This window comes from Halyomorpha halys, unplaced genomic scaffold, assembly GCF_000696795.3.
Source record: "Halyomorpha halys isolate HHAL.00 unplaced genomic scaffold, Hhal_1.1 Scaffold1441.1, whole genome shotgun sequence".
NCBI classification, from domain to species: Eukaryota; Metazoa; Arthropoda; class Insecta; order Hemiptera; family Pentatomidae; genus Halyomorpha; species Halyomorpha halys.
Genome location: NW_027112132.1, coordinates 48,556 through 72,008, shown reverse-complemented (window position 1 = coordinate 72,008; position 23,453 = coordinate 48,556). Strand labels below are relative to the sequence as shown.

The 23,453-nt window shown below is 29.2% G+C and overlaps 1 protein-coding gene across 1 annotated transcript; it reads left to right on the top strand.

Annotated features, from left to right (window-relative positions):
• Positions 1–1,079: 1,079 nt before the first annotated feature.
• On the top strand, positions 1,080–23,453 carry LOC106689730 (ubiquitin-protein ligase E3B; the record flags this gene model as incomplete). The annotated part of the gene is given in 18 exon segments (XM_014434877.3): positions 1,080–1,579; positions 1,691–1,831; positions 2,170–2,500; positions 3,953–4,141; positions 5,261–5,452; positions 6,527–6,792; positions 6,884–7,047; positions 9,236–9,410; positions 11,281–11,399; positions 11,537–11,712; positions 12,598–12,743; positions 13,922–14,058; positions 14,552–14,715; positions 15,815–16,077; positions 17,463–17,592; positions 19,235–19,399; positions 19,559–19,670; positions 22,218–23,453. Coding segments are annotated over 18 exon segments (3,201 nt in total). The 5' UTR covers positions 1,080–1,421.

The window sequence follows — 23,453 nt, the reverse complement described above, 5'->3', positions numbered from 1 at the left end:
TACAGATATATCAAAACCTGTCTAGAGAACTGAAGTGGTGCCGTCTTATGCATGTAGTAGATTCCATTAAATACACAATCCACCCGCTCCAGTCAACTTTTCAGTTGACCAGTCCAGTCAGTTTTTTATGTTGTCACACATGCATTCGAAGTGTATTTGTCTTCGGATGAGCCCTCTGGTTTTAAAATTATGAACTTATCGACGACTGCAGAAACTCTGAGAGACTTAAATGCCAAAAACTACGGTACTATTATACAGAATTTTATTATAGTCACTCGCGAGAAAATTAGTGAAATTGGTCATGGTTTATTCTGTGGGCTGGTTTTAGTACACCCTGTGAATTCCGAAGTTTTGAATGTGTGGAATTGTGTTAGTGTAGTATAATGGCTTCAACCAGAAGTGATAATTCGGGAGAAATCATGTGTAGGATAGCAGACGCCAGTAAATGGGATTAGCGCTCAATTTTTTTTTTAAAGGAAAGTAGGATGAAAGAAGACAATGACTGGTCTGTATAAACCAATCTTTTATATCTTTGCAGCCCTTGGTTAAGAAATTTCAGTTTTTCGCGAAAATTTAAAAAAGTTCAGAAAATGTTAAAAACATGAAAATTTTTCAAAAAAGAAATGACGGTACACACAAAATGATAAACATTATACAAATTATGTTAAGATTTAAATATTTTTTGTATTTACAAATTCTGACTAATCTTAAGTGTATGATGTCTTGCGAGAATGCGTAATAGCGACTTCTACGGATTAATATTTGCAGGATATTACAAGGAAATCGGGATTTGAAAGACTAAGGCTGAATTAGTCACGAATTGTCACTGAGCAGAGAATACTAGGGGTATTCATGATCTTTAGTTTAACATGTTAAAGCGTGTTAAATGGAAAAAGTTATGTTAAATGAAGAAATATTTCCTTCTTTTGCCACTGGTTTGAGTTCCATGATGTAACAGTGGTATGCTTGGTGTTGGACATCAAGTATCAGGAGTAGTACACTTACCAAAAATCTACCTCTTTAAATTTCCATTAATCGATTTAATCAGCTGTTGTTATGGTTATGTCAAGATTATGGTTATAAGTCAAAGTAAATACAATGACAGATAACAGTAATTCTATGTAGACAACAATTTATAATTTTCATTGGAATTTAGATTTTCCGTCTTTTAAGTCATTGAAATTTTAAAAATGTTTTGTGTTTATGTAAATTTGAAGATTATGTTTGATGATACCATGGACAAAAATTGTAATGGCAATTTATCATCCTAAATGATTTTGTGAATTAAAAAATTAATTTTCAAATGGCAGCAATTACTTAGTTTATTCATGATTTTTTTTTTTAAATATGTTTATGGCCAGGATATATTAGTTTTGCTTGAATCTGAAATTGCTGTATTCTTTATTTTGCTTTTCTAAAAGATGTTCAAACCAGAATTTCAAAAAGACGCTTTTCTAGAGCAAAAAAAGGCTGCTCGAGAATGTAGGGCTCAAGAAAAGAAGAAAGAGTTAGCTGCTATAAAGATACAATCAGCTGTCAGAGGATGGATCCAAAGGAAAAAATATATACATTGCATTTTGTAAGATATTTTTTGCTCCTTTGTTAATATCTATCTTAAGATGATGCTGGAGTTTATATAACGTGATTTTAGTTATTAGATTTTCATGTAACTTTGTTTGAAAAAAAATAGGAGTGAGTTTGATAACGAAATTCCTGGAGATGCTAAAGGAGCTGCTTTAAGACCAGCTCAACACTATTATAAAATAATATGGAGATTCTTGTATATCTGGAAGGCTGAACGGGACAAAGTTAGATTTGAACGATTGTGCAGGTACTTGGATTTTTTAACAATCCATTGTCATGATTTCTTCAACACTTTAAAGTACTAGTTTACAAAACAAGATCCAGCTGTGGAATCTTCAAAACTCACTTTCTTAGAATCCGAGTATTATTACAGGCTTAACCTCCACTGAAAAGGATCCGCTGGTGGGGTTTAGGTATACCTTTTCAGTGAGTGTTGTGAGGAGAATTCGTAAGCTGCGGTTTGATTAAATCAGTAATAATAACAGAATAAAGTTATTTTGGATTTTCTGCTACTGGAGTTTCTTTTGTACACTAGTGTTCACTTTAATATTGATAATTTTTTTAAAGAATGTGTGTTATTTGTAGTTATTTGGTGGCAGCTTTGGAGAATGAGAATGTAAAAATAAGTTACATTAGTGTAGCTTTGAATAAAGAGTTTGCTTTAGAGTGGATAAGACAGATAAAGCTGATACTTTGGAGATGCTGCGAATATTTAGATAATCTAAAACCTGATGTGCCTTCTGAGCTACACTCAATTTTATTGCTACTACATACATTAATTAATTTTACTTCAATCAGTACATGGAGAATCCTTCACACCCAAAAAAGCATGGAGCCATTAAAACCAGGAATGGTTCAACTCTGTGCAAATATAATGGGACATCTTTTCATGAGAGGATTTTATCTTACTCTTAAGGCAAGGCAGTTTTTTCTTTATCTTTTTTCCCCATAAAAAGTATATTCTTAGGTTAACTGAATTTGTGATATAATATTTTATTTATTTTTTAATTAATTGGTTTCTCTTTTTGACAATTGTATATTCATAGAATTATTATCATGGATTCATTTCGTTTTCATCAGTTATCATTCATTTTCATTTCGAGTATATCACTTATCTGATTTTTACTCATTTGCATTATTATTATTTTTTACAGGTTAGTTGTTTATTATTACCTAAATATATATTTTCAGTCTGACTTTTTAATCGTTATTATTGGGTGAATTAATCACATTAATTCAATAACATTTAAAACAAACATCGAACATCAAGAACAACATTGGACCAGAAAAAAATTCATTATTAGGGAGATACAGTTTGATTGTTAATGAAATCTAGGTGAAGATGGTTGGGGCATGGTCAGAAATAAAACTATATCTCAAATAATAAGTAAACCCAGGAAGGTTTTGACATATCCCAGTTATTGTAGTTAGTGTGCCTAATTAGAATCTGATTTTTGCTCTTTTAGCTTGGAAAAATACAAGTATTTCCTGATTATCTCCATCATTGTCTGATCTCATTACCACTTTTTGTTTCTCTTCTCCTATCAAAAGAAGACACACAATGTAGTGTCAATGTTTGCACTTTTCACTTTTATTTAAATATCTTTTTATTAAATATATACTAAAAGGAGAGAATGGGACAGAATAAGGTGATTATGAAAACTTTGAATCAGAGTTTTCAGTAGAAACACACGTTTTAAGGTCTTTAAGGAGTCCAAATAACTAAGTCTTGTAAAATAGTGTATGTATGTGTGTGTGTGAACAGAACAAAAACATCTAAAACAAAAAGTTGTACAGAACTGAAATTTATGTATAGCTCTTATTATTAGAGGTAGTAAAAAATGGTCTGATATAAACTACTTATTGAACAATTCCAGAAATAAGAGTAGTAGTACATACCAGTAATGTATAATGGAAATGCTAAAGACTTGGGAAAAAATTATTCATAACTTGTAAAGTCACGAAGGTAACAGAAAGCCTCGAAAAACATATAAATGAATTGAATTTGTGAATTTAAAAGGGGGTGTAAGTAAAAGTTGTGCACCACGCCAGACTTTTTATGTGTTTATTTATTTTGACCTTCCTCTCAACCAATGCCTAATATATGACATTCATGGTCAATTATTTCTTTATAATTATGATAATTTATATAAAACTATTTAAAAATTCTAATAGTTCTTAAAATTAGAGCTAATACTTGGTTATTACTTTGTTCTTGAATTAAATCAGGAAATTATGATCTAAGATGTACAAATAGTTTCAAAATAAACTGTATGGAATCTTTTTTTATTCCAACCATTATGAAAATAATTTATTCGTTTGAAATATAAATGATGTTTTGTTATTAATTTTACTTATTTTTTTTTAGATTTTACTGATTAGAGGATTGGCTCGTTCAAAGATTAGTTTGAAAGGAGTAGCATTGTCAGCAATATTCACCCTTGCAACACGCCCTCTTGTTTCGGCAAATCTTTCTGGCAAGCTGGTTTCTATGTTTCTTATACATATATTTAGCGTGCCAGCACTTCTTTTGCACCTTAATCAATTGGCTCCCGAGGTATGTTTTAACATATATTTGTTTAAAAATTTATTTTTAGAAATTCTTAGATTTAATGTTTAAATAAATTTAAAAATAGAATTAATGTTTTATATTAAATCTATTTTTTTTAAAGAAAAAAAAATAGATTTAATGTTTTTATATTCTAAGAATATCCAAGCCATGATTTTTTCTCAATTGAATTGCTCCCATCTAGCCTTCACTCTGAACTACCTTATCCAGTACTAGGCTTAACAGCTTAGGATTATTTCTAGGTCTTAATCTGTTTTATTGGCCTTTGGTCACTCCTCATTTGCTTTTATTTGAAGATTATTTTGTCTCATTTTAAAATTATTGAATTTCGCTTTATACCTCTTAAGTAGCCATAAAATCAACAAACAGCTGTACTATTTTATTGTACTCTTAACTTTTTTTTCATCAGTCTTTGGAGGAAAGATTTGATTTATTAATTTTAAAATTATGTTAGTTTTTGCCTGCTGTTCTTTAGTAATATAGTGTTAAAACATTGGTTGGTTTTAAAATATCATCCTTTAAATTATCAAGAATAAAACATTTTTGTTATAAATGGGTGATTATAGGCAGCAGTAGCATGTGCATTTGCAAGGAACTATCCCACTGCTGCTGAACCCTGTATGACTGCAAAGGTTGGTAAGAGTGAAAAAGGATGGATTAGTCGTTGTTTTATCAAATATTCGAGACTGCATAGTTTCCCATTTAAACAAGAGAAAGTAAATAATTAAAATTGAAATAATGTAGAGATAAATTTTCTTCATTCAGAAAACATAACAACCATTATAGGGGTTTTTAAACAGTATTGGACGAATATGACATTCCCTGATCTACTTTCCTTAAAATGATTGGTCAAAATGTTCTTCCCTTAGACATCACAAACTTGTCATATTACTGAACATGTCAATATTTGGACTATCAAGTTTTTATTACAGTTATTTTGATTATTCGATATCATTGGTATTAAAAATCCAAGTTATCATATTTATTAGATGTAAATAATACATAAAATGTATACAATTTCACATTTTCCAAGTAATTTGTGAATTTCTTAAAATGTTTTAATTAATTTTTGCTGCTATTTGTAGTTTTAACATTTTTTTTTTTTAGTGTATTGGGGTTTTGGAAGCTAATGGCTTTCTTCAGCACAGCTTGGAACTGCTGAATGTCGAACAAGATCTGAGGATAGTGTTTAATGCACTAGAAGGCAGCTATGCTCTTTGTTTGATTGCAAATATTATTCATATAACTTATCTTCAAAGGAGTATACTTTCTACCGAGATTGATGTACATTTATTTTCAGTAAGTCATGTTTACTGTTTAAATTTTAAACCTTTGCTTATTTTTTCATTTTAATTTGGCATGATTTTTTTTCCATTTCTCGTATTAAAAATATATTTCTTATTAGAATGTAGGACTGTTATGTTATGATAACAGGCTTCAAGGCTGTTAAGGACTTTGTGAATAATTGAAATCTTAGCAGTGAGAATGTGATTGGGTAATTTTGTAATAAGATACATGGAAATGGAACATTGATATAGAAAGGAATGAAAAATATATTTAATTAAAATTTAATGTAAACTATAAAAAAGGTTAAGCAATGGAGTTTTGTCATCAAGGTTTTATTCTCCCCTAATTTTTGTTTAGAAAAGCCACCGATTGAGTCAGTGAAAACAAAAGTGGCATTAACTTCTCATTTATTGTATGAAATTTCAAGAGATATGTTACTTAAGTATATAGTAATAATTTGATTTTGGTTATGTTTTATTTTACATATTTCAACTTTTTTCCATTTCTTTAGATATTTTTTGTAAGTAAATTTTTAAGTTCATATTTTCCTTTTCACTAGATACTTCACTTTTTAATTTGAAAAAAGTTTTTAATTAGAAAAAATAAATCAATACATAGATGAAGATTATAATACAGATAGTTCTCTGTTATTTTTCTGGAAGCTTAAAACAAACATGTTATGTTATTGAAAGTTTTCAACTTGCTATCAGATATAAGTTTCAACAATAATTGAAAGATGCATCTTCTAAAATAATTGATGAGAAAGATATAGATATGAATTAAAATAACCATGGCCATGAAATACAATTTTCTTTTAAAACATTTAAATAATTAAAAAGTTCTGTACGATATTTTGTTTATTTTCAGGCTTTTTATAGTTAAATTTCCTCATTTTTGAAATTTTTTTCATATTAAATATTTCAGTGTTTTTTTTGGATATTTATGGAAAAATAAACACATATTCGTGTACATATTTTGTCTTTTTTATGGTACACAAATCCTATTCCTAGTGATAATTTTTTTTATTGATGTTATACTAATAAGTCATTAGTAGCTTTTTATCTATTTGTTCAATTCTTACTATAGGATGTATTAAGAAGACTGCTGAAGTGTTGTGAAGTGTACGTTGGTTCAAAGCAATCAAACCTAAGCCATTGGCATCCAGTTCTTGGATGGTTCGCTCAGCCAATGGACCCAGGCCTCCATGAGTCAATGGAGCACGTGAAGACACAGTTGTACCTCCTCTGGTCCCAACCTCTCATCTCAACCCTCATTGGCAAGGTCTTGGATGAGAATACTGTCCCTGTACCTGTTGATTCAGGCAGTACTTTATCTTCCTCCAATTTCATCAAGTAGGATATTTAAAGTTCATCTTAAACTTTAGAGATATTCATAAACCTATTAAAATCTAAGACTTTTTAAAAAAATTATCTGAAATTCCAGACGAGCAATTGACAATAGACTGAATCGTGCTAATGCTTCTGGGAAGCAAGTAAGATACAAACTGGGAGTGAGTGACTCACCTTTGACGAAAGTATCCAATGTATGCTCTCTTTTCTACACAGCCCTTAATACTCTTACTCAGCTCAGACTTGATATATTAACAGGTAAAACCTAACTATTCATCTAATTTGTCAATCTCTTCCTGTGATAAACAACCCTTAGAAGTCAGTAAATTTAATTTCAGATGTTATTCAGTAAATCAGGAGATGCACTTTTGTCATCTACAAATCATATATATGTAACATGCATATAAGATTCAAAATTAATGTGAATAAAACTGTGGTGCACAGTTATTAATTTATTGATGGTTTCATATGTTAACTCTAAGTAAAAAAGCTATGAATTTTACATTGTTCACTACCTTTGTCAATTATATATATATATTTATTTATTTATTTTTTTATTAAGTTGTTAGTTTTTACTTAATAATGCTTTGATTTGAGCCTATGTAAATTCATGGCACAAATATCCCAAAATTGTTTATATTTATTCATCTTATTTAAAATAAAATCAAATTTGATTGGGCAATATTAGTAAAAACAAATACAGGACGTGACCTTGAAAAAAAATTTATTTATTTACATTCTAACAAAATAAGAAGACAAATTAAACTTCCTAATAATTTTCTAACCCTTGTTAGACAGTAAGTGTAGCTTAAAATACTATTGTTATGAAAATCACTTACCAGATGATTTATTAATCATATTTGTCATTTATGGTCACATTGTGTGCTGCATAATCAAGTTTGAATAATTTCTTGAGAACTCAGTGTTTTATGAAAATTTTAAACACCACTTATCTTCCTGATTATACACTACTCTTAATTCTTCCAACCTATATTATGAAATGAAATGAAAATAAATTGTGTTTATTCTGGAATGATGCCTCTCTAGAATAATTTAGAGGACAATGGTGTAGTAGTAGCACATAGCGTCATTTATCCTACCTTTGCACATGTGCATTGCTTTTCTCCTTAACCTGGACCAAGCTCCATAATCCTCATTATTTATTTATTATTTTTGCTTTTTATGTCCTCCATACCTTGCTTTACAATGGCAGAGACATAAGCATGCTTATTCTGCCTACAAGCTCTTTAATTTGTTCTTCAGGTTAAACTTCAATTTCAAGGGCGCCCTTCATCTTTTTATAATCTGTCCGGCAGCCTCCCAGGGACAGGTCTTCTGAGTTTGAAGTGTGCCAGTCCTCAGTTTTTCACCCTTAAACAAAATCTTAGTTGTACAGGTAGTTTTTTAATCACTAACTGAGGGACATTGTTCTCTGTGAAGACGTAAAGTACTGATTTCTTCTGTAATTTATCTTATGGATAATCTTCCATTTTCTTAAGTGTTCTGCAATCCTCACTCAGATATTTTCTAGTAGAACAAAACCTTCCTTCTTGAAAAACTTCTGTAGTGTTTCCATAAGTCTGTAATGATTCCCACCAACTCTTTTCTTCTGTTCCAATCCAAACCTCTTTGTAAGTGTTCCTATACTTCTTCCTTTCATTTGTCATCCTCCTTATATATTAATAATAAAAATAACTACAATTTATTATTATATTATGATTTTCATTCTTTGTGAATCCAAATTAATATAAATAAATAAAATGAAATTAAAATTAATTACTTACTATTTACTGGTATTAAAATGAGATCAGGGAATAAGGATGTTAATATTTTTGGCTAGATAGGTTGTTGGAAGGATGAAGAATTGAGATTAAATTTGGGATGGGAAGATAGATTACATGCAATGAAATAGTGTGTAGACTAAGAATGGAGTAGGAATTCCATAAGGTATTTGATTAAACTTTGTTAATGAAAAATTTTCGAAGTGTAGTAGCTTTATGATAAGTAAAAACGTATATTGATTAGAAGGGCCAGATGGTTTGTTGTATTAATCTGAGAGAGATTATCTGTCATTGAACTCCTATGGATTGTCCTTTAGTTTATAAAATTTTGCCATCTTTAAACATTTCTGTGTGTGAGGAAAGGCTGCTTCAATTAAGTTTAAAAAAAAAAAAGACGAACTCAAGTGTGCCAATATTTAATTCAACTCTGTGTATGAGACATGTGACAATTTTCAATATAGCTAATAATAATTATTATTAGTAATTTATTTCTCATTAAGTAATTATTATTAGCAGTTTTTATAATTTTTCAAATTATTATGAAATATTATAAATTTTTATCACTTCACACAGTGAAAATATCAATTTATATTTAACAAGCTATCCAAATATACATTAATAATTAAATTTTTTACCACTTATTTATGAGCTCTTTATTTCTTCAGGTCTTTGCTATCAAGAGTCAATTCTTTTCCGACTTTGGAAGTTTTTGGAATTACAGGGACCAACATGTGGACTGAAAATGTTTGTTGATGCTTTATCTGACAATGCCAAGATAGCTTCTTCTGCAGAGTTCCAAACACTTATCCTTTTTTGTGATTGTATGATGCACTATGTAACGTAAGTGAACACTTAACTTGTTATTATGGGAAACTATTATATCTGGCATATTCTAATGTTTCATTAGATTGATATTTTTTTCATCTTTCTAATCACTGCACTACAACGGATTTCAGTAATTTGAATTCACAAATTCTTCTTTTTATTGAAATATTCATTGATAGTAATTAGTTTAAAAATGTGCAATACAAATTGAATACTTCCAGATTCGTAATATATAAGCATATCATTGGTTTTTCATCTAAAAGAGTTTTCTAGACCAGTTTAAATATGAAATGCTCTTCTGGATATTCTTGAATTCATTTTTGTTACAAAATACTGACAATATGTTTTGATCTTAAAATTTACAAGATATTTTATAAAGAATATTAACAAAGTGATTGTTCAAGGTTCAGTAATGTTTAAAAAATAAATGAATCAATATTGAACATATTGAAAAAATGTATATCTTACTCAAATGAAGAAGGTCCTTGTCACAATTTTATTGTAAAATGACCTTTTTGTTCCAACTTTAGTCCTTTCTAGAATAGAATTGTCTCGACTATGGAAGAAACGATATTAATTTTTAATACAATTAGATAAAGAGAAATGGTTTTTAAAAAATATTTTAATACTACTGGAATACTTTGGTTAGATTTACTAATAAATAAATGAATTTTGATATCCTTTTTTTACTTTGTATCATTTGTTGAAAAAAAAAAGAAAAAAGAAATGTACTCAGAATTAATGATTCAATTATGTGGTCACAGGAAATTTTTCCAAAATTCACTAATAAAAAAAAATTATTGCAATATATTTGGCTTTTGAAATTATTTTAACTGTGCATTTCATGGTCGGTAACAATATGCCGGAAACAAAATAAAAGGTTAAGAAAGTATTTTTTCTTGGATTCCTTAATACTATATATGTTGTTGTGTTTGGTGACAGTTCTTATTTGGAATCGGTGATTTAAAAAACTACTCATGTTACACAATTATACTTTTATATGAATCAACCAAAACTGTTGTTAACTTGTAAATGCTAGTCTTCCAGGACTTTTTTGATGATTTTGGAGTGCATGGTATTACCAAAAAACTTTAAAACATATATTTAAGGAAAAAAATTATTCATGTGGTTTTGGAAATTACAGATTCTTTTCCATTTAAGATTACTAAAAAAATGTAGATTACTATTTCTGTTTCAATATTAATTTGTTGCTTCCTCTAAGTCAACATTACATTTATATGTATTAATTGTATGTTTATTTTTGTTTTTTTAATAATTGAAAATCGAATCCCATAAAAATCACTAATGATTAATAAATAATAGAGTTTATTGTTTTCGAGTTACAATCTCTCAAGGAGATAATAACATCATAATACTTCCCAGCCCACCCTTCCCCTGAAATCCCAGAGTTAGGTGGGATGTCATTTTATCTTTAAAACATTTACTAATAATGAGTTGAGCAATCTTTGAAAAAGAAAAAAAATTTAAATTGGGTAGCATTGAAAAAGTGGCTAAAATTGGAAATCAACCTGAAACACCCCCTACTCTCACCCTTCGTGGTAGCCTAACTTATCATACCATTTAATTATAGCAATTATTAGTCAATGTACATCACTATCTTTGAAAGAAACCATAACACCAAAAATAATAGAAGCGAATCCTTCCCAGACTGCCTCGCCTCTAAAATTATAGAATTAGGCCCAGGCTTATCTTATCTTTAAAATATTTACAAATAATAAAGGTGAGGAAAATAAAATTAGTTTAATTGAGCGACATTGAAAAAGTAGCTGAAACTAGAAATCGGCTTGGCATATCTGATTCATTCTTCTTTTCTGTAATCACTAGGATTAATTAACTAATCTTTTGTTTCTTCTCTGTTTTGAAGTATTTTAGATGACATTGAAATGTATGAAGAACAAAATCCCTTCAAGCTAAATGATTTTATCTGTATGTCAAGTTTTCTTAACATGTTTCTCTACAAAGGAATTTTGAATAATCTATTTGGTATGTAAAAAGTATTCATATTAAGTTTTTTTGTGCTCAATGGTGAAAATTTTTGATTTCGCCATTACTTGTCAAATTTTACATTAACCTTAATCTGATAGAATGTTAAGATTTTTTGTGATTTCAACATTAAATAGATATGAAGTCTGGAACATGCGGTAACAGCTTGTTCAATGCCCTTCACAACTTACTGCTGGTCCTATACAGGAGGGACAGCCGAAGGTCATATTGTCCACCGAATCATTGGCTCATCAAAGAAATTCGAATTAGTTCATTTCTTAATGATCTTGACAAGGGGAAAAAAGCAGCACAGGTAACGAACAAAATAATTTTATTTTTATTTTTTAATCCTCTACAGTGGTAATAATTTATTGAGAGCATTGTTTATATCAAATTTCAAGTGGTAAAATATACGTTCATAAACTATATAAAGGAAAAAAGTATTTATTTACATTTAATACATAATTGAATGATCCAGATAAATATGGTTTGCCATAAAATATTAATTACATTATAAATTATTTACTGAATTGGGTGATGCATGTTCTGGTGTGTAGTGATTTCTTAGCCGTTCCAGATCTGATTAGCCCATTTTTCCTTCTCTAGCTCCCAGCTCTGAAAGGCCAGTCCCAAGTCCATCCCCCTGGCTCGGTCTACTTTTCTCTCGCTCATTCTACCTACTTCTGTCATTTTTCAGTTATCAAGTCTCTCTCTCTCTCTCCCACTTTGTCATAGGGGCATTACCCTTTTAGAATCTTATTCCTCATTGCCTACCATTAGCTACACCCCTGAAGAATAAGACTCAAAGGCCTACGCTCACTGGCATTATAGTTCTGTTTTATCTGCCATGGATTGAGATCTTGGTGTTGAATACTCTCTTGGAGCTCACCCAGTTAGAGTATGTGTACTCTTAACTGGGGTAACACCTGGTGGTTGAACATCATTCTGGCTAAATCATCTCTTTGCACAACCATTGGTCTTGAAACAGTGCTTCCTTACAAAGATATGAACCCAAGATCCTTCATGGGGTATAGTGGTACAGGATAAATATTTTAATTTTAAACTCATAAACATATTTTTATTTCCTATACTTTTAACTTAAACCTTTGTAGAATGTTATTTGTTATTTGGGTGATATTTTCTTTCTGGATGAAATATATAGTTTATGTTTGAAGCTGACTTATGAAGTTGATTATAGTTGCTGTTGGCCAAGATGCCACATATCATTCCACATTCAGAGAGGGTCCAGCTGTTCAGAAAAAATGTTGCCAATGAGAAGGCAGTATTGGGATTGACAGAGTCTGCCTGTGCTGCGGCTCATTCAACTCTTATCACGATCCACAGGTCAGTGCTTTATCACTTTATGTATCCCTTCCTTTCGTAGGAAGGAACCAATTTTAAGGGATACACTTTTTTATAAACACTCTAATATAAAACGTTTAGCATTTTCTGGAAACATTTCTATTTTAATAATGGTAGATAAAAGGTTGTGATCAAAGGAAAAATTCAGATAGTAATAAAACTATTTAATACAATTACTATTTGAATTTTTTCAATCACCTCTCCCAGACCATCTTTCTTTTATTACTACACATGGTCACTCAACAATCTTCCATTTTTATTTTAACTTTATAAAATATAGATGACAGATTTAATTAAAAATAATATTAGCTAAAGTAAACAAGATATAAATAGGATAAGAATAAGTGTTAAATAAAAGAACTCAGTGGCATCACTTCATTCATGGATGAAAACTTCAGGAACTACAGTAGTAACTCACTTAATTGGCTCTATGGATTAACTGGTGGTAAAAATGAAAATAAATAAATGAAATGTGGAGAAAACTTTAGGTTTAGTAAATAAATCAAAATGACTGACTAAGTTATGCAAGGCACCCAGTGTGATCAGTATGTGTTTTTGCAATCCTCTATGCTCCACTCTGGCCCATTTTTCAAAAATAAAATAGTCAAAAATAGATAGAGACCACACCTGCACTGTTCCGTTCTCCCTTGGTGTTTTTAAAAGGTCGGAATGGAGTGAGGCAGGCCAGTTCAGTTTCAGTTGGTGCCGTGTCTTTGTGAATACTATTAAAAACTTAAAGATAGTTTGTACACTTTCTTTAAATCATGTTTCTAAAGATTTTTTTTTTTTTTAAATTGGTCTAATAAATTTAACTTCATTACATGTCACTATACATATCATTGATGTATTAATTTTTTAAGTGTATTTTAATTTTTTCCTAATGTATGAGTTAATCAAATATTGAAGTTTTTATCTTCTCTGTTAAATTTAGATATTCAGCTCTTTAGATTTTATAATGAGATTATAATTTATTTAGCCCTGAATTTTCAATTATCATGTAGTTATATTGGAAGAAGATAGTCGACCGTATGAATTAGATTGTACCAAAATAGAAGAAAAAAGTATTTATTATTAACCAACTTTAAATAGTTTCATAAGTATGTTAGTTTAATTAATTATGTAGAAATATAATGTAGTTCCATTTTTAATTATTTTTCTAGGAAAAGAATAGTTGAAGACGGCTATCGACAATTAGCTGCGCTGCCAGCTCAGTCACTAAAAGGTGTCATAAGAGTTAGGTTTATAAACGAGCAGGGCCTAGATGAAGCAGGTATTGACCAAGATGGAGTTTTCAAAGGTTTGTATTATTTCATGCTTTAATATTAAGGTTTTCTTTTAATATGGTTAAATATTTAATATTTACAATGTCCACTAAAAGAATTTAAATAAGGAAACTGAACCAATTTTTTTAATACTGACTTACATGATTTTTAAACAGTGATTTACATGATGGCTAGAACCTGACATGATGGTTACTAAGGCCATCGAAAAACAAAACTAGGTAATATCTGTCCTTAACAGTATTATCTGAAATATGTGATTATGGTCAATTACAGATTCCCTGGGTCGATGTCATTTTATTGTGTTTGTTCTACTGTCAGAACATGCCCTAATGCTTAATCACTCTTTTGATATAGGTCATTATGTTTGCTTGTGAAGTATCAAGTATATCAACTATTATTTATATAAAATGCAAAGATCTAGTGTATGCATTCAATGAACTTTAAATACTTTTTGCTTTCATTTGTTACTGCTCAACTCTATTATAATATTTTAATTATTCTTTATAGAATTCCTGGAGGAGACCATTAAACGAGTGTTCGATCCTTCTTTGAACCTTTTCAAAGCGACATCTGAAGAAAGGTTGTACCCTTCTCCAACATCCCATGTGCATGAGAATCATCTACAACTATTTGAATTTGTTGGTAGAATGTTAGGAAAAGCAGTTTATGAGGTAATTTTTTAAATTATGTTTTAACGTATTATTCTTTATCTCATATAGTGAAGTAAAAACAGTTTAAAATTTATATGTAGCTAGAAGTGAGCTTAAATAAATTACTGTTAATGGAATCTTATGTAAAAATGTTTGAAAAATAGGATGGTAAAAAATTTACCATTCCCTAAAGGGACTTGGACCTAATTGGGCAGATTTTTCAAAATTGCTGTCATATATTTTAGGTATATTGTGGTTATGATGATTATTATCCATAATGATTATTATTAGAAGTAGTTTGTGATGATTATTTTTCGAGGAATAAAAGTTTTTATGATGTTTGCAAAAATATATTCACAAATTGTTGTTCCTCGGTATTTAGAAAAAAGTATTAGTGTTTGAAATATTGTATCTCAGAAAATATTTAACATAGATAGTTCCATTAAGGCTCATATATTATCAAATTTAATCTGATTTAAAAAAGGATTTAATACTCTTTATCCTGTGCTAGGTAGGTATCGAGATATTGAGAATTGAATCAAAAAATGAGCAGGCATTTTAGTTTTATCTTGAATATAATAATCCTCCGGTATTATGACCTGGAATAGTTCAATACTACTTTTCAAGGACATTTACCATTCCTATAGTATAGTCTAGGCAAAAATTTATGCAACATTTGCACAATTTAATCATTTAAATTTTAATAAGTTACATTTTAAGCTACATGTAATTCATTAGGAGTTGTTGGCTATAGAACTGAAAATATATGACAGACATTTTGATAAATCTGGTGTGCTTGGCTTGTGCACCCTCTTGGAGTGGTTTTGCTAGTGTCTTTAGTAAACAGTTTTACATTAAAATCCACTGATAGAAATTAGTTTATGATTATATTTATGTTAACTTACAATTTTACAGAGTAATATTATATAAGTATTTTTGGAAAGTCTAGATATGATAATAATTTGTAATTATAAAAAGATAATTTGCTAGAAAATTTCATCTGAATCATGTTAGTGAAAAATGGAGTTGACCATGACATTTTTTTTACATACCAATTCATTATTTTTCCATTTTTCTTAAATTAGTGTACATAATTGATTGCCTTTTTCTCTCTCATTAGGGTATTGTCGTGGATGTTCCATTTGCTTCATTTTTCCTAAGCCAGACTCTTGGTCAAACTCAAGAGGCTCTTTACTCTTCTATCGATGAGCTCCCATCACTTGATAAAGAATTATATAGGTCCCTAACTTATGTCAAACATTACAAGGGAGATGTAAGCGATTTGGACCTGACGTTCTCTGTTGATCATGATTTCATGGGCAAGCTGGTGACTTTTGAGTTGGTACCAGGAGGAAGGGCCCTACCAGTCAACAACCATAATAAGTGAACAACTTTCTTAACTTACATAATTATTTACAATTATAATAGTACAGGTTGTTTTTTTTTTCTGTTTAAATACTAAGCACTTATTCAAAGCAATATTCCTTGGATGATATAAATATTGTTAGTTGGTAGAAATCATTAATTAATGAATAAAAGAAGTAATAGTATCATAAACTTTTTTTTTTAAAATCTAATCATTATTTTTTTTTTTAGATAAGTAAAATATAATTTAAAACTACCAAAGATTATTTTACTATAGATTTAAAAAATCAAGTATTGATCTATTATTTAAAAAATGAACATGAAAAATATTTATTGTTCTATTTTATAAAATAAATATGTAAATTTATTAATTTTTCTCATTGGACCTTTCTAAATAAAGGACTGAGATTACTGTTCTTAATTCTTGATATTGAGGTAAAGGTGTGCACCTGCTTACTCTATTTTATTTGAATTCTCATTTATTTTTTTTAAAATATTTAAAAAAAATTTTCCAATTTTTATTTAATTTTTTTTACTTTAGAGGATTTATACTTATTATTTACATATATCTTAAAGCTTAGTTTTTGTTACATATATTGCTATTTTTTTTAACTGTGCATGAGTAACGAACTCTTTTGAGCCTAGGAAGTTTATTCAATGTGCCATTATTAAGAGAAACCCCTTATAGCAAAACGATTAATTTTGTATTGAATTATTTTATAGTTGTAAACTTTCCTAAAGTTTATAATATAGAAAAATTCAGAGGGATTGTCAGCTTGCAGAGTAATATTTTCTAATAATGTTTACATAGTAGTTTGTCATGCATTTATTTATTTTGATTTGTAACTACTTTGAATATACTATTTGTTCAGTCTATGTAGTCTCTAGTATATTGCACTATCCTGTAAAATGTGACTTTTTATAGCACTATAAAAAAATTTAGTACTAGTACTCATACATCATGATTAAACAGTTCTATATCGTTACATAAGATAAGTTTAACATTTCTGCAAATTTCTTATTATTTTTTTTGGGAAAGGTAATATTTACACTTACCTGTTTTTCTGTATATGAACAGTGAAGCTGACAATTTAAAAATTCTGTGGTTTATTTATAAAAAAAAATAATGATACATAAATATGTAAAGACCTAAGAAAGAAATAATTTTGTTCAAGTTTTAATAAAAACCCGCACTTCATTATTCTTTACTGGAGGTATAAAAAATTAAGTTCCAACTATATTGTTTTATTAATATAGAGCACTGATTTAGAGGCATGTTTAAAGTCCTATAAATTGGTCTGATAATATATGCTCTATATAACATGGTTTCCTATTAGATGGAACATAAAAATATATCTATATCATATTATAATATATTACATTTTTTCTTTTAATAATTTTAGGATAAACTATATACATTTGATGGCTCATTTCCGGATGCACACACAAATAAAAGAACAGACCTCAGCCTTTATTCGTGGTTTCCGCTCTATCATCAATCCCGACTGGCTCTTTCTTTTCTCTACACCAGAGGTATAATCATTCAGAACAGCTACACTGTTATTCTTTGTGTATATTAGACATCTTATATTGTGTACCACTTGAAAGTTTTATTTCAACTTTACAATAGTATATTATTTTGAGGTAAGATCACTGTTAAATTTTTAATTTATTGCTGTATTGAAAATTTTATGTTTCGATATGAATATATGTAATAATTACAACAACTTCTTAGAATGTACAAAGTAGAACGTTTGCTATTATTTTTTCTTTATGTCTTTCTCTAATTTATTTACTTGAATATGTTAGTAAAAGAAGTTTTGTTCATATTCGAATAACTCAAATTTATCATTTATCTAGGTTGACTCTTTTTTTTTTTAATCTTATACCTAATTATTTAAAAATCTTTAGGAATAAATATGTCTACAGCATGAAGAAGACTTAAACAAAGTAATCTTTTTTGTTAATTCAGAGAGTTTATTTGTATGCCAAATAAAAATAATTACTAGTTTTTATTTTAGTTATGTATTATTCAAGTTATATAATAATAATAATAATTATTTATTCTGGGATTGATCCCTTTAGAATAACATACAGGGGTCAGAATTAGGCTTTAGAGCCTTAGAGTGAAATACAAAATATGAATGAAATTATAAAACATAATAAAATAATGAATTTGAAAATATTAAAATGAACAGCAATAATTAACAGAATATATAAAATAAGAATAGAACAAAGAAAGTAAAAGCATATGTCATATCATAAAACACAAGATGACTATAAATAATAGAAAACAAAAATGATAAAATCAAATGTAATTAAACTATAAATAATAAATGGAAAGGTACAATTTCTGCTAATATACATATTTACAAGAATAAACTAAATTCTGAAACATTAAGAACAAAAAATATATAAACTTTCAATTGTTATTCTTCCGGAATTGGGTGGGCAGAAGGTGGTTGAAGATACGGGATTTGAAGGTTGGAAGGGTATTAGAACCACAAATGAAGGAGGGAATAGAATTCTATAGGGATGAGGAAAGATCCAACAAAGGCTGCGGTTTGATGGGCAGTTACATATAAGTCTGAAGGCTATGAGCGGGTATTGCAGGACTGCACTGAGGATTTAAATTGAAGGATATCAGAGATGTACGATGGATGGTGGGATTGGATAACTTGGTAGAGGAAGAAAGCAAGAAAATATTTACGATGGAAGGAGGGGTAAAGCCACTTCAATTCTTCATAAAATCGGGTGACAGAGGCGTTCCTGGGATCCCAAAGATGAATCTAATGGCATCGTATATACTGCTTAAACTTTTTGAATGATTCCTTTAGCATTAACTTATCTAAATTGACTGTATTGAGAATTATGTAAATGCACGAAAGAAAAAAAAAATACAAGGAGGAACCAATATTAATCAGTTTGTGGAACTGCAAAATATTGAATATTTCTGCTAAATTTGTAGAATTACAGATGACAGATTTTTTATTCTGCTTTTCTAGGACCTATTAATTACAATCTAGACGATTAATGCCTAATAAGATTTAATTAAATGTTGAGGACATTATTATATTACAGAATTTTGACTCTATAATGTCTTTATAGGTTGTATATGAATTGATCAAGTCAGCGCTCACTTATTATAGGTAATTTTGTTTTTTATATTTTATAGCTTCAAAGGCTGATATCAGGTGACAATGTGCCATTGGACATGACTGACTTGCGGAGGCATACACAATACTATGGTGGTTTTCATGATTCTCATCGTGTTGTGGTCTGGCTTTGGGATATCTTACAGAAAGATTTTTCAGAAGAAGAAAGGCGTCTCTTCTTGAAGGTGAAGTTGTTACTGAACATTTTAAAATGTATTTTGAAATTAATATAATAACCAAAGTGATTCTTAGTTCTTTTGAGTTATTCTTAGTAGAGTTACAATATTTTTATAATGATTTTTTTTAAATTTTGAATTTTTAAATGTCAATGCTTTTATTAATAGTTTGTTACAAGCTGTTCGAAGCCTCCATTGCTGGGGTTTGCCCACTTGGAACCACCATTTTCTATCAGGTGTGTTGAAGTAGGAGATGATGAGGATACTGGCGATACTATCGGTAGGTGACATTTTAATTAGTTAATCTTACATTAGAGATAAGATTTTCATGCAGTTGCATGTTTTGTTCCCTAGCTTGAAAAAATTATAAATAGTGACTCGTTTTCCATGTCAAAGTACATTTTATTTCTTTGTTAAATCTATTATCTATCCCACTCATGATCTACAGAATAATATATTGAAATTCAATACTGCATTTTGTGTACTTTTTTGCCTAAATTAGATTATTTAGATTTTGATAGCATAAAATTGAATGCTTAAACCAGATTTTCCATTTTATAAATACAGAAAAGAATACAATAGAAAATAAAGTTTATTCTGGGACAAGGTCCCTTAACATTTAACATAGATGTACAATTAAAAGAAAGCATATATAACCAGAACAAAAAGAAAGAATATATATATGTTTAAATGAATCTACAATAGGTAGGGATATTCATGATGTTATATTAAATGTGAAAAGTTTTAACATGTTAAATGCAGAGGAACTCCTGGCGGATTTTCTGGGCAACTTGTTTTGTAACCTTATAATCTTTATGATATAATAAATCTCCAACAACTTTGTCACATTATCTTTTTATCCTTCACTTTATTGGAGTTTAAAAAGGTCCAAAACAAAAACATCATAGACAAACACGAACTACAAGAAACTAACATATCAAAATAACTAGAATTTTAAACTAAAGATTAGAATACCCCTGAAATAAATAAATATAAAACCAGAAAACAAAATAAAATTAATTCTTATTCTAAATTGAAAATAATAAAAGTGCAAATAACAAATAAAATAATCGATTAATTCAAAATATTTCCTATGACACATATGTACAAACTTGCTTTTAGGCACTTTTGCGAATGTCACAAAAAAAAATTTTTACATACTTACAATTTGGAATTATAAAATATATAAAAAAGTATTCACTTCTGATCCTAATTCTTATCTTAAATTACAGTATTATGATTGTGGAGCTTTGGTTTAGGATATTGGAAAAGGAAGGATTTGAATTAAGATAAGGAGGAAACATCTCAGATATAAGAAGGGAGAGAATTCCAGAGGTTAGTGGAGCGGAATAAAAAGGAATTTTCAAAATCATTGGTTCAGTGGGAAGGGATATAGAGGTCAGAATGGCGAGATCTTGTTTCCTAGGAGTGGATAGAGGATTTGAATTTAATTGACTGTGGGCGTTGGAAGAGTACTAGGAACTGATGGTTTGGTATAGGTAACCTCCAAGGAAATATTGCTTATGGTTTAAGGGAAAGAGCCACTTTAACTCACCATAGAGGTGGGAAACATGAGAACGCTTCGAGGTACCAAAGACAAACCGTAAAACAGGAATTCATGATTTGCTTCAATCTGCTCTCCGGTAGAATCGAGAGGCCTCCATATTCCACTCAACCATTGTTAAAATGGGTGAAAAACAAATTCTTCTATAAATTTTTGAGGTTGAAAAACTTCCAAAGATGAATATAAATTAGTCTATATTTTTCTTTCTAGTTGTACAACGTTTCGGGACAATTGTCTCATATTCATGCACCTTAATAATGCTCATACTAGTCATACATTCAATTTCACTATCGAAATCATGTCATCTATAAAACATGGCTGAAAATTGTTTCACACTGAATTGTTTAACTCATTATCCTTTACAGTGAAGGCGTTGCACAAATAGAAAGAAAAATATAGAATAGTTTATATTCATCTTTGGAAGTTTTTTAACCTCAAAAATTTCTAGAAATTAATTTATCAAACTTACTAAAAAGAAAATCCAGACAAATTCTTATTTCATGCTCACTTTTAAGTGGTGAGTATTTAGTGTGTTTACTTTGATTCAAACAAGATTTATGAAGATGAAAGGAATATGGTCCGGGTGCGGTCAAAAAAACTCAAATAGTAGAATTATACTATTTTATTGAGCCAACATTTCGCCCCACGTTGCAGGGCTTCGTCAGGGCTATTTTGACGGCAGTCAAAACAAATTTGTAGATAGTTGGGGATCTCTCTTTCTGATGGTAAAAAATCCTCCTGATGGTAGAAATAGATTTTTGTTTTGACTGGCGTCAAAATAGCCCTGACGAAGCCCTGCAACGTGGGGCGAAACGTTGGCTCAATAAAATAGTATAATTCTACTATTTGAGTTTTTTTGACCGCACCCGGACCATATTCCTTTCATCTTTACACACGGTCAATCAATAATCTTCCATTACTATTTTTTTGTTCTTTTTTGACCGCACCCGGACCATATTCCTTTCATCTTTACACACGGTCAATCAATAATCTTCCAAGATTTATGAACTTTTCATGTATTAATACTATATATTAAGCAATAAAGTTGGTTATTACAGGAATTTTTTTACACAATTTTTGGTTTTTTCTTCAGAATTACTTTTGGAAATAATTTCTGTTAAGAGAATTTATATTAATTATCATTTAATTGGACCCAAGAAAAGAAGTATTTACTGCTCCTTAGGTTATCATCTCAGATTTGTTTTTATTATACTGATCTGGACATGTTTTAATAATTAAAATGTATATATTTATTTAACACAGGGAGTGTGATAAGAGGATTTTTTACGATCAGAAAGAGAGATCCCCAACATAGGCTACCAACTTCCTCTACTTGTTTTAACCTTCTCAAACTACCCAACTACCAGAGGAAAGCTACGCTACGAGACAAGCTGAGATATGCCATCTCGAGCAATACTGGTTTCGAACTTTCATAATCACCATCATTTTTTTATTCCAAAGATTTTTACCATTAATTACAACTTTTTTAACAGTATGATTTAGTCTTATTGATAGTATTGTATTGGTATTAACTTACATACTGGGAGTTCATTATTTCTATGTTATATGTTAGTAAATGTATCAGACGTTTAATTTCTACATGTTTTATATTATTCACATACCATACCATTTACATTGCACTTTTTTAATGTTTACCATTTAGCACATAAACTAAGGATTACTTTGAATACTATTACTGGTAAAAATAGTATTCTAGTCTCGTTCTGTTTGGGTATAATATTTCTCTGGAACTGAAATGAATAATCTCAATTTGCTGTTACAGCTATGATAATAATCATTTTTATACTTAGCCAATTCAGTGTGTGATTTAAGTAATTATTTTAAACCTTAAAACATGATATAGATTTAGCTGACTAAAAAACGATTAATTGAAATCTAGGAATTTATTTTGAAAAATTCATAGTATTTTCTTTTTTATGTAACAGAATTTCACTCTTTATAAATATAAATTCTAAATTTTATTTTTAAAACAAGCTGCTTGTCAATATTTTTACAAGTCTATAGTTTATAATTTCTCTGAATATTTTTACCATTCTTGTGGGTGGTTAAGTCTACTTTATTTTTTTATTGGAGGTAACTATTCTCTTCAACCACTACTGGTTAACAAAATTATCTGAATTTTGAATATGAACGTACATGTTTCTTTGATCGTATATATTAATAATTGTAATTAATCCAATAGTCGTTACTGTTACTTGATGTAACAGTTCTTGTATTGCATGATTGTATCATATCTTACTTTAGGTCTTGAATAAATAAATGTAGGTATCAAATAAGATTCAAAACAACAGAGGAATAATATTTATAATCCACATATTAAATTTATTTGGAAGAAAAAAAAAACTTGTGTTCTTTTTAAATACTATCATAGTATTTTAGAAACTATTGTGCTGATTCTGATTGCCTATGTAAACTTAAAATTTGGCTACTACAGACCACTATTACTTAATTTAACATTTTAAAAATAATTTATAACAG